Source organism: Sardina pilchardus, chromosome 11 (genome assembly GCF_963854185.1).
Source record: "Sardina pilchardus chromosome 11, fSarPil1.1, whole genome shotgun sequence".
In the NCBI taxonomy this organism is placed as follows: Eukaryota; Metazoa; Chordata; class Actinopteri; order Clupeiformes; family Clupeidae; genus Sardina; species Sardina pilchardus.
Genome location: NC_085004.1, coordinates 21,347,377 through 21,360,037, shown reverse-complemented (window position 1 = coordinate 21,360,037; position 12,661 = coordinate 21,347,377). Strand labels below are relative to the sequence as shown.

Below are 12,661 nucleotides of genomic sequence, written 5' to 3'. Positions count from 1 at the left end.
ATCTACTGAATGCACTATAGTACTTATGTATAGTATGAAAATGGTAGATAAGTGATATGCTTAAAATTACATCTTACAGTGATGCCTTCATTCTACAGGATTTTGCCATCTTATTTTCTAGATTCAAAACAGGGCTGCATTTCCTAAAAACATTATTGTGCAATAGCAAAATAACTAAAAGCAGAGAGAATTCAAAATGTCAATCTGTTTCGTATAATGATGGCAGTAATAACCCCATTTACGCAGTGGGCCATCGGCTTATTCAACTTAAACCCAGTCATTTTGTCCCTCGATGTAGACAAGGCTATCATGGTGTTTGACACATGCAGGGGAGGATTTTTAAGTGCAAATCGAGCACTGTGCGTGCGTGTGATGCATGCTAAAGGGAAGTACTCACATCTACTTCGTCACAGAGGAGAGAGCTGGAGCCGTACTGGAGCTGACACTGGTGGCCGGCGCTGTACAGGGCGCCCGGCAGCAGGCCGTGCTGGAGGAGCTCGTCCCGCACCGGGGGGTCGTCCAGACACCAGCCCCAGCCTCGACTGTGGAGCACAGAGTCAGACATCAAGGCGAGACCCTCAGATGTGACGGCCACATACAGATCGATACCTTTTTACGTGATTTTATACATAAATACACAAGTGTGTCTAGAGACAAACCTATGTGGGTGAACAGAATAGTCTGCCAGAAAAAATAGGATGTATCCTGTCTTTTAAACACAGAAAGAGAGCTCACTTTACAAGCCTTGCAATGTCCAAAGGGCTGTATTATGAAGAACCATGACAAAGCCATGCTGTAGTTATACAGTACGTTTATTGTAATGGAAACCGATCTCCTACAGAAAGTCTATAATAATACAGTATATATGTAATGTACCTAAATGACATTGCTAGTGCTGTGATGATGGCTTATAATGCCATATAGCTTATCTTTCAGAAACAATAATAGCTATAACCATAGCAACCTTCCTTAGGTAACTTCAAGAAGAGATTACCACATAATACAAATCATTCTTAGCTCGTTATGACAGACATGTACCGTAAGACTCCTGTAGGAGCATCAATAAAGCTACAGAATCGACAAAGACATCTGACTGATATAGTATCAAACGGAAAAGGCTGATAAACAGGCCATTAAAGGACATGAGAGTTAATGCATGCAGACGTCATGCTGACAAGGGAGCTATATGTCCTCCTACAGAGACTAATGAGCACATTCTCTTTGGCTGATGAGACACTTCTTCAAAAAACGTGTGTGTGTGGCGTGTGTGTGTGCGTGTGTGTGTGTGTGTGCGCAAGTGAGTGATATCATAATCCTTTGGAATTTAATTCTGTTGGAAGTCATTGAAAATAAGTTTCAATTTTAGAACATCCTTTCCAGATACTTAATTTAGTTTTACTTCTTCATATTGCTTTACTGGCCTTCCTTCATAATCACTGCAGAGACGTAAAACAATGAGTTGATCTCTCACATTACAAAACAAAGTTGAAATATTAACATTTTCTTTTACACAGGATTATAATACAAATCAACGACAGTAATATTGACTGTCTGCATGTGCTGTTTAGTCATTTCTGCACTTCAAAGAAAGAAAGAAAGAAATGTAAGGAAAGGAAATACTATAAAAGGAAGAGAGAGAAATCTGTACGATACGAGTGAAGCTCTGAGGCAATCAACAGGCATATCTATGAGTGCGTTATAGAAGCAGGATAGCGTTTGTCTGATGTGTTTGTGCTGTATCTACTACTATAGCCTTGCATCTATGTCATATCTGCTAATATACTACAGCTACTCTATAACATTTCGGGGAGATACTGTATGTGTGCTCCATGAACTTCCTGCCTTCTCACTGGCCACCTTATGTTAAGATTGTTTAAGAAGCCAAACATTATCCAGGCTTTTTTAGTAAGCTATAATAACAGCTGGAGTGGGCTGTTCCCAACGCGCCTGCTGGCCTCCCAGAGGATGCCCCGAGACCTGCGTGCTCTGCACTGCAGCAGGAAGCTGATGAGAGCGCCATAACCGGCCTGGTTCGAATGACAAAGCTGAAACCCACTGGAGGAAATATGCGGAGGTACGACAGGAAGACCAATCCTCCTACACCAGACTGCACACCACTGACCCAGTGGTCTGCAAAAGACATCAACTAGCTCTTTTTCAGCAGCCTGACAAAAAAAAACGTTGAAATACCTTAGTGTTCAGGGGAGGGAAGGCTATTCATCATATCGTAGCTTTTATGGACAGGACTACGTCTGATCCGCCTGGCAACACTGTAGTTATTTGTCATGTTGTCATTCATGGTCTTAATAAACACAGTTCAAAGGGACAGGATGACCCAGATAGACTTCCTGTCTGTTCTTGTACCCCCACAAAGTTTTGTTTTTGTCTCAAATCCACACAACACATGCCTCATGTGAGATGACATAAGATTATGCAAAGTTCTGGTGATTAAAAGCATTCTCCTTGACCACATAAACGAGTTATTTATTTAACTCTCCCGCCAATGAGCTCTTTAATCTATCTCGACAATACTTCAGAGGCTCTCCATGCGTTAGACATGGTGCAGTGCACAGTGGTTTTGATGTGATGCGATGCATATTTTCAGAACTGATCCAATTAACTGGTCTTAATGACTTCTAATGAATTCCCTGCAACACTTGTACTCGGGTTGTTGCTCATAGAAAAAGAACACGTTCAGCATGTGACTGCATGTACAGACAATAATACAAAAGACTTTGCCTGCATGACCATATTATCTCCACAAATTCAAATGAGCTAACATATGAAAGTGCCGTGCCGTCAGCATCCCCCATTAGCCAGTCAAACTCTCTGTGATACTTATCAATGCAATTACACTGGTTATGGTGCTGGAGGTCGCACGACATCAAAAAGTACCCCAAAACGGTTGGCTATCTCTTCGCAACGCAAACCACAGCTTCTCAGCCCACTCTTCCTACATTCCATACGCACTTAGCGCTCGGCATCTCATTAGGCCGCTCTATTCAGTTAGCTTCCAACAGACCTCTGATGTGCGGCGCCATAATGCAGCTTTGTGTGATGTTTCGCCGCTCTTGTGCTGAGCTGGAGACCTTTCAGCGGCGTGATGCCTCACACACAAGACAAGGGTAAGAAATGAAAGGGAGGCGCGTATGGCATGGGACCCCGCCGCCCCCCCGCTGGCCCCCGTGGTCAGCAGCAGCAGCAGAAGCGGGCCTCCACCGAGGTCTGGCAAGAGAGGGAGAATGAGTTCACGCCCAGTGAAAGAGATGACTGTGGTCTGTCTGCAGACCTCATGCGAGCGAAGCTGTGCCAAGTGGCTCACACAAGATGCATGCCACCACAACGCTACTTGAAAAGTGCTCCTTTCCAATTGTTGTAAGTGGGTGAGGCCGTGTGTTTGATTACGTCCTGTGTTGTTTACACCAGTCTTAACCTTATGTTTCTTTGTGCTTATGAATACTTTTGATAGCAAAAAAGTAATTTACAACTGCTGCTTCAATCTTAAACTATTCCTGCTATTAAGCTATTAAGACAATAAACAGCTTAATGTCTCATTTCACATTCTGGCAAGACAAGCGTATTGCAGTTTTGCAAGAAATGCTGATATTGGCATGTGTTCAATGACCAAAACTCAACACCATCTGGAATGTCTGTCCAGCTCTTAAATTGCAGCTCTTGCTAGTTCTCAGTATTCTCATTCTGTGCATTAAAAATCATCTTATGAAGCCAAAGATTTGCTTTAGTAATCCCTACAGCTAAAGCGGCAGTGAACTAACTAACCAGTGAACAACAACAGCATAGTTAGGCCTCATAAAAGCTTAGTACTGTACTGTATGCTACCTGGTGCCTTTTGGGCATACTTGGGGATACTTCAAAGCCTTTCTTATTTTTACAGCCTGAGCCACAGAACTACGACTAGAAACTTCCTGCATGCACCAACAATGGCCCTATTCGTGTGTCTTTCTTCTGTGGCGCACAGATGCTGCAACAGGAGCTAGTCACTCAGCCACATGTAATGTGAATCTCTTTATAGCAGCAACTGCAGGGTTCAGGATAAGTGTGCTGCCATGTTTCTTACCATGTGAACTGTGGAGGAAATCCACAAGGATTACATAAAGACACAGGGGATTCATTTTACTGTGTAAGAAGAGAAAACAGCCTAAGAAAATGGTACAAAAAAAAAAACAGATAAGGGCCAAGAGTTAAGGACTGTAAGCTCTGGGTCTGGGCTTTCAGAGAAATATGCAGAAATAAATCAATTACTGTGCTCCAAATAAAAAAATCAGCCCATGCTCCCTGATAGTGTTGCTGGGTCTCCCTCGGGTCTTAGGCGACTACCCGCCGTGTTGAACACACCCCAGAGACCCCTCCCTCCTCCTCTCCTCCGCTTTCCAGGGTCAAGCTGCAGCCGTCAAGCCATGCTTAATGCATTCCACATGGAGGCTTCACAGAGAACTGGAGAGACCCTGACGGCCAATTTCGCTCAGTGTTGTCTTGATGTCAAAGCTGCGGGAGAACTGAGAATGTGTTCACCCACCCACACACACACACACACACACACACACACACACACACACACACACACACACACACACACACACACACACACACACACACACACACACACACACACACACATACACACAGCAGTTGGGCATCACTCGTGTCCAAGACAGCTTGTTTGGACGGATAAGTGCAACAATTTCCTCTGTTTCCAGATCTCATTACGGTCGAGTACCAACTTGGTGAACTCACTTTTATCTTGGGTGGACTGATGGAAAATGTAGTGTTCCGCAATAATGAATGAAACTTCCTCATTGCATAATGTTACTGACTGTTAAATATTTTGTACTTTCATTCAGTTTTGCTGCAATTTGCACAGTTAGTCACTGAAACAAGCAGGTGCATAATTCAAAGTCTAATTCAAAGAGACACTTCTAAAATTCCGTCCATATGCTGTATTCAGGAGACACAGATTACAGAGAGAATGAATGGAAGAAACCAGAAGCTTTGGGAACAGTTTGTCAATGTGGTATGTGAGGATGTCTGTGTGTGTGTGTGTGTATGTGTGGGTGTGTGTGTGGGACTCACTCAAGGAAGCGGGTGATGTACTGGCGGCTACAGCGAGACCAGCTGGGTGCAAATGCGCCATACAGGAGTTGCGGGGACATGATGAACGGCCTCTTCCCGATTGGCTCGCAGTCGTTGCCATTGCCATCATGCTGAATCCCCAAACTGTGGGGAAAGAGCAAGCCATTCACAAACGACTCGGTTCTCTTAATGCACCGCATTAGCAAATCTCCACACCCAACCACTAACAGAGAAACACTAATGTACAACAAGCAAGAGGCGAATATCCCGGGTTCAGAAAGTAAAAGTCCTGCCAAGTGTTTGATCCAAACATTTCGGAAACCAGCACATCCTAATTAGCTACCAGGTAGATCAGATAATTAGTGATATCACCTGTGTTAAGCGCACAGGTAGAAAGAATATATGGCAGGACTTTTGCTCTTTGGAACCAGGAATGTCTGCTTCTGACAACAATCTTGAAGGGAGGCCAGGGGATTGTAATATTACAGCTGGCTGTGTGGGTGGCAGTGATGTCTGTCTGCATCACTGCAAGTGACTGCTGTAGTCATGATGTTCTGTCTGTATACATTCAATATGGAAAGAGCTGCACAGTTTATTGATATGCCGTTCTGATTGTTTGCTCACTGGATAAAGGTTCAACACAACTATTGTGTTTACGTCTGTTCCATATCGCTATTTGACTTGTGTTATCTCTAATTCTCGTTTGCTTGTGTTGTTTCTTAAATCAAGGTTGTTTGGAGGCAGTTCTGTATTAAAGAGCCATATCAGCACTACAGCTGAAAGTGGAACCTTAATCATGAAATACCTCTCCCACTCGAGGGTCTCAAAGAAACAACTATGTTGTGTATAACAACAGTAATCCATCTGGAAATTGTAGGATGCACACTTCATTTGGTGGTCTTGTGGCGGCTGTTCCCATTCCATGATGGCCAAATATCCTCTTGGCAAAACTTTGTATGTTAACTTGGAGAGTGTAAGTGTTGGGTTTTTTTTTTCTCACCAACATCATAAAACGCACCCCTAAATTTATTCTGAATTCTAAATGAAAGGTTAATACTCTACAGCCTCAGAAGCTTAAGACATTTCCTAGGTTAGGATGAAAGAAAGCAAAAACATTCCTTCAAAGACAGCAGCTGAGATGAAAATACACAAGCTACCAGTTAAACGCAGGTGGGCATTTCAAAAGGTCTAGTTTTGTACCTTTTTTTTGTACCGTTGTTTTTACAAATGGAATAATCTGCTCAGTCCTTTACAAAAATGACTATAGGAACACTAGATGACCACTATCCACTATCTTTTTCATCTGTTTTCAAGTGTTACTATCTACAGCTATTCTTCAGCTAAAATCACATGGTGAACTCAAAGTTGTTATTGTTTTACTGTGCTATATGTCGTCAATAATGATAATTCAGATGATCAAAATTGATGTATGGCTTCTCTTGGAAAATACAGAAAATATTGCATTATTGCAACTGTAATTCAGTTTATACCTATTATGTGTTTCTTAATGTCTCAAATTGCCTGATACAGATGGATGGCATTTCCGTATTTCCAGCAAATTATCAAAGTATGCAAGAGGAGAGGAGTCAGTCAACTTCAGACCTTAACTGAGTTTGCAATCTTTTCCAGGACCAACTCTTTGAAGCATGTAATCATGTAATGCAAATATAATTGCAAAAAAACATGTGCTTTACAAATCACTGTTCTCTAAAATGGTACAGTACATCTCAGAAACATTCTACTGGTCATGCCATGTTGGAACAATACTGCCATAATATACATAAAAAAAAACCATTTCATTTTTTTTTGCCTTGACAACAATCAAATCTCTATTTCAAGTGTCCATGTGGACCAAGTACACATGACAGAGCCCTGTGAGTACGACTATAGCGGGGACATACTTGTGTCCAAGCTCGTGTGCTACGGTGAAGGCCACAGGTAGGCCAGTGTCCTCGCTGATGCTGCAGCTGCGGTGGGGCTGGCACATGCCTGCCACGTGCGACAGCCCCAGCGTCTCACACGGCTTATTGATGGAGGCGCAGATGTCCTTCCTGAGCACAGAGAGGAACAGCGGCACATGACAACAGACACCCACTGCGTACCCGTCGCCACACAAAAGTTGTCCATACCTGTATTGCTCTCCTCACACTGCCCACCCTCTTCTAAGCACGCGCACACATGGAGTACACAAGCTCACACACATGCACATTTGGCGAGACATATGCAGGCAAAGCCCCCCTCCCCAAAGACACACACACACACGCACGCACGCACACACACACACACTTGCAGGCTCTATCAGAGTTAACATGTTCTGACAATTTTTTTTCCTGAAGCAATATCACCCTCTAGAATAGATAATAATAAGCTGCAGACTGGGGACACATTTGATTCGAGGTGTACAGTACATGCCTGGTAAGTAAGATAGCAACATCGTGATGGACAGGATGTTCATCTCCCTTCATGTTCAGGCGTTTCTGCCACCTGCAGAAGCTGTTCAGACTCTGGTCTGCATGGTGGGTGATCTTTAAGTCCTCCTGATGATTACAGACGGTAACAAACAATCAGTCACCTTCATAAAATCTTTGCAGGATCAAATACATTTAAAGACAAATGGTGTTTAGCACATGAACATGATTTAGATTAAGAATAAGAATGAAGACGTGAAGGGGTTATGTGCAATTCAATTTAAAGTATAATCAATTATAATTAAATATCAATTTAAAGAAATGAACTACAGATAAACGTAATAAATGCCTACGCTCTGTGTCAACAAAGCTAATGCTAACCACCTAACCCCACCTCATCCTCTCTCATAATACCACTTATACCTCAAGAGGCGCTAATGAGTCACTGTAGCAAAAACAACGAGGCAAGGCAAGGGTGCTGTCACAAAAATAACTGTGTTTGAGATACCTCCAATCTATAATAGGCTATAGCACCCTTAAGGCCAAGACCTGCTTAAGTATGCAGATCATATACTTCCAGACGGCGTCTCATACCTGCCATCCAAAAACCACCGACACAGATCACGTTCTGAGAAATCCCTGATATTTTGCTGAGGAAATTTACATTTTAGTGTCAACTGTAACTCCCACACGAGCTGGATTCCTCACATTTTAATACCCCTCTTAACCACTCTGATGTAATGACTGGATTTCTCCTTGGTCTATTACATCAAAAGCTGAGCTAAAAACTTCACCACCTCTGGCACTTAAGGAAAAGGAGCCATCAGCCATTAAAAGACTAAATTATTACCATATTAACGTCAAAATATAATCCCTCAACATGACTCGGTGTGCACTGCAGATTTGGTCGAGAATGACTCATGCTCAAAAAGTGGTATAAAGGCTCCGGGCGGAGAGGTTGGAGCTCAGACTTTTGGCAACTGTGAGGATTCTTCACTGTAGTGAGCTACATATCACTTTAGACAAGACTGTATGTGCAGCTCAAGGAACAGGTCTTGGGAGATACAACAATGGTGAGGCTAAGTGTGTAGTGATGTATGGCACTGTTGTAAAGCTTGGATGCACCTGATAGCAAGGAATGGCTGTAACCTGTACATCTATGGGTTTCATTAAGCAGGCTATTTTAAGACAAAGTGGTTTATGGCAAAATGCTGGAAGAATTGATAAAGATGCACCTTGCATCAGTAACAGCATTTATATAAAAACTGATTGATGATCCTAGCCTGTAGTGTAATATCAAGCACACTGGCAATGTCAGAGTCTCCATAGCATATGTCAGTGTAGCACCAGAATGAGATTGAAGCTGTCATGTTAAGATATATCTACACTGTGTTGAATATTGGTGGCTTTCTGGTAGGCTTCTTGAATTCATCTTCATTTCGAATAGCAGGTGTTCTGCTGCCTATCTTTGGTCTAAAAAAAAAACTTTAATTGTAAGTGCACATCATGCCTCAAGGCAACACATTCCCGAAAGAACAGCAAGATCTTCACAACTGTCGTCACAAAGTTTATTCTACCTGCAGAGTAGAATACATTGCACTGATTTTGCTGTGTGAATAGCAGAAATCAATCAATTACAGCTCCCGAGGTGGGGCACAGATCTCAACAGTGTCTGGCCCGAGCTGTCAGCTCTAATCACGGGGGAGACCTGGAGAATTCCTGTGGTAATGGCTTCCCCACTCTCAGAGGAGACTGCCAGCTGTCTGTTTCCACGGACGGGAGCATGCTCATTCCTGAGTCACTCCAAGAGCAAAGGCAGAGCAAAAGGACCAGCAAACAGTAGTTATCTCTCTCCCCAGCCACATAATGCTCTCTCGGTGGGATTCTCCGCGAGAACACCACATGGGGTTATGTAACAGGCCGTGCACAAGCCAAAAAGGAAACCGGAAGCATTTACAGTGTGTGAATAAACAAATGTTGAGATGAGGCAATAGGCTTTTATGTTAGCAGTTGGTAGGAAGACAGATCGCTTGGTATTAAAATGGCACTGAACCCACCACACTGTTGTGTATATGCACACATCTCATGGGACACATATTCTTTTTTTTCTTCAGGGATAAAAAATGGAATCCCATTTCCAGTCAGTTTCAGCCTGCAGCAGTTCTGCTAATTCAGTTACAGTCTCTGGTCAGTAAGGGAGGGCAGAGCTGTTATGAGAACTTCTATTGTGGTGGTTGGAAAATGTCACAATTGGAAAATCAGGTGGACCTTGTTGAGGCATTATGGTATTTAACGCCAAAAAACTCAGAAAAAATACCAGCAAACTAATGTAATGCAGATCATGGAACAATGAAATACAAATAAAATGCTCAGCTCGTGCCTGGAAATTCTTACCTCGTCTTTTTCCAGCAGAATAATGCGGACAACTGCAATGTTGATAGCATTGCCTATGCTGGCATCCCGAAACAACCCAGCTACCTGGAACAGAATAACCCATTGAACAGAAGATAAGAGGAAGGTAAATTCAAACATTTAGAGGAATAATGACTTGGAAACATATTGACATTATAGAGACATTTGTGATATACTGTACTACAGAAGTCCCTTTTAAGATTATAATAAATAATATAAAAGTATCAGAATAGTACATCTAAATCTAGATAGACTGAATTAAGAGCAAAATGTTATTCCTTAATGTAGCACTGATACATTGCAAAATCAAAAAGGGGTTAGGAGATGGTGGAAAGAAAATGGCTCTGCTCAACAAACCAATTACTCTAAAGTGCATTTGTTTAGCATTATTCTAATGTTTTAGCTGGTATAGCTGGGTTTCCTAAGAGGTCCCAGAAAATTGCATTCTTTATCAAAGCGTTCTTAGCTAGAAGAGACTGTCCATCATGTGTATGTATGTATAAGTCTACATGTTGAAAGAAAACATTTCTTTAGAGTGAGTGAGTAGTCTTGTGAATGAGTTTTAGATATGCCTCAAAGCATGCTGCAGAAGGCATTCGGCTACTTTCACGTCCCTGAGAAGATTTCGGCTTTAGTTTAGCATATTTTGAGGATATTCAATAGAGGACATTTAGTTCAGAGGACATTCAGTCACGTTTATCCTCGCAGCTTTTGGCTGGTATTATGGATGGATGTACCATTTCACCGTGGCAATGGAAATCATTATAAAGGCATTCAAATAGGCTGCTGGAGGTGAAAGCCTGCATGATGGGACACTGTTACTTAATTTGAGCCTACAGTATATGGATGATGTGATGACGCTGGCTCTGTGTACCCGTCGGCTGTTGGCCAAGTTGAACGATAATCTGAAATGGTCAAGGATGAAGGTGAATCCAAGGAAATGTACATATGTAGCTATTGAGAGGGGGATACTGGTGGGATTTTTTTTAAATATTGATGTCAAGGTGATATTGTCTATTGTGGGAAAATTGGATGAAGAGTTTAGGTAGGTGGGACAATTCCACATTGAGCAACTGAGGACATGTTTTGGGGCTTAGAGAATTCTTTGAGGTTTCAGTGCTGACAGTTTGGGCTTTTACCACACATCAGGTGACCTTTGTCTGTGTATGAAATAGTCTCAGACAGTTTGTCAATTTGTCTCAGAGGTGGAGAATTTTGAGAAACTGTTTGTAATGTAGTTAGGAAATGGCTTGGGGTATGTTGTCTAAACTGTAACATTATATGGAAAAGGAATGTTGAAGTTACCAATGACCAGCAGAGTTCAATGTGTGTCTGGAGATAACTCTGTCACAGTCCAAGGATCCAGTAATCAATATCAGCGAAAACAAGCATGAAGTGAAATCCATGGAAAACAGTTAAGCATGCTCAAGGCGCACTTCAGCAGCAATCTTCAGCAAGATATTGTTGGGCAGGTGCAGAATAGACAAACATGATTAGTTCTCTTTGGTCATGTTCATTCTACAGCTACATCATCTCAGTTTTCTCTCAATGTGTGTGCAGTGCACTACCTCACAGGCAAGGCAAAGGCAAATCTGCAACAATGGACAACATAGGCCTATTCTTTGATGAAATGATCAATATGCATGTCTGTATCTTCATTGCACAAGTATACTTCTATCATGATGTTGTAGCTGTGGTTTAGATTTTTACCATTGTGTAGAAGTGCAAAATGTGATGTGCATTTGATGTGCAAGACTATGGTAGTGTTTGAGCTTACAGTAATACACTTTTTGGGACATACTGGGACATGCAGGTCTTTTGGTGTTGTTTTAGATACGTTGTTTGAAGCGTTCCTAATGGATAGAATTTCATACAATTAGGTGTGCAATACAAGAATAATGTAATAGCAATGTAGCATGTCTAATTTTATTTGCCTTGAACTATCATATCGCAAAATATTAGCCAATTTTTAAGTATATCTTTCAGGCTTTTTGCCTTTTATTGATAGAGGACATTGAAGACTGACAGAAAGCAAGTTGGAGAGAGAGATGGGGTGGGATCCAGAAATTACCTGTGTGAGCACCTGGACCCAGGTATGGACACAGCATCCCCACCACCCCCGACAACACACTGTGTGGGCAGTTGATTTAAGAATGGCAATTTGTAATCTTGCCCATATTGGTTCTCGAGTTATCTCACGGAAGCTGCTTTCAGTCTTCCCAGCTACCCAGGGGGAAAAGTTTCCTAGTGGAGCTATACGCCCACTAAATTTCATTTATCCAGGGAATTGTTGACTAACAATTTTCCAGCAAACTGAAAAAAAGAAGAAAAAAGGACAAAACCTATGAGAAAACCTAGAGCTGCGGTGGCCATTATGACAATGTCATGCACAACAAAGAACTGTACATGGCAGAAACTTTGTTCTGTAAATGCCAAAAAGCCCTTGAGATCGTTGTTGACTTCAAACAGCAACAAAGCCCTTTTGATGCCCTCCAAGACATCAAGGCAAGAGAAGTCAATTTAGCGACAGCACAAAGCCCTTTTGATGGCAAACAAGCCATATATTCGTCCATATGCCTCTGTGTCTCCCTCCAGCTCCAAAACCCCTACTGGAATAAGTGTGCTGAACAAAGCAAAAGGCTCCTCAATGAACTTACTTGATTGCTGCTGGACAATCAAATGCAACTCAAATGGCTACTGTAGGTCCACTAAATAACGACATGATTGGCTAGTTTACTGTATGTGAAGAG

The 12,661-nt window shown here is 42.1% G+C and overlaps 1 protein-coding gene across 1 annotated transcript in view; it reads right to left on the bottom strand.

Moving 5' to 3' along the window:
- LOC134096094 (A disintegrin and metalloproteinase with thrombospondin motifs 7) overlaps positions 1 to 12,661 on the bottom strand; it is a 58,184-nt gene that overhangs the window by 39,705 nt on the left and 5,818 nt on the right. The window contains exons 5-9 of the mRNA XM_062549846.1: positions 9,894 to 9,977; positions 7,504 to 7,628; positions 6,993 to 7,142; positions 5,092 to 5,235; positions 398 to 542 (exon numbers count right to left, since the gene is read on the bottom strand). Of these exons, the coding sequence (XP_062405830.1) occupies positions 398 to 542; positions 5,092 to 5,235; positions 6,993 to 7,142; positions 7,504 to 7,628; positions 9,894 to 9,977 (648 nt within the window). The remainder of the gene's footprint in view (positions 1 to 397; positions 543 to 5,091; positions 5,236 to 6,992; positions 7,143 to 7,503; positions 7,629 to 9,893; positions 9,978 to 12,661) is intronic.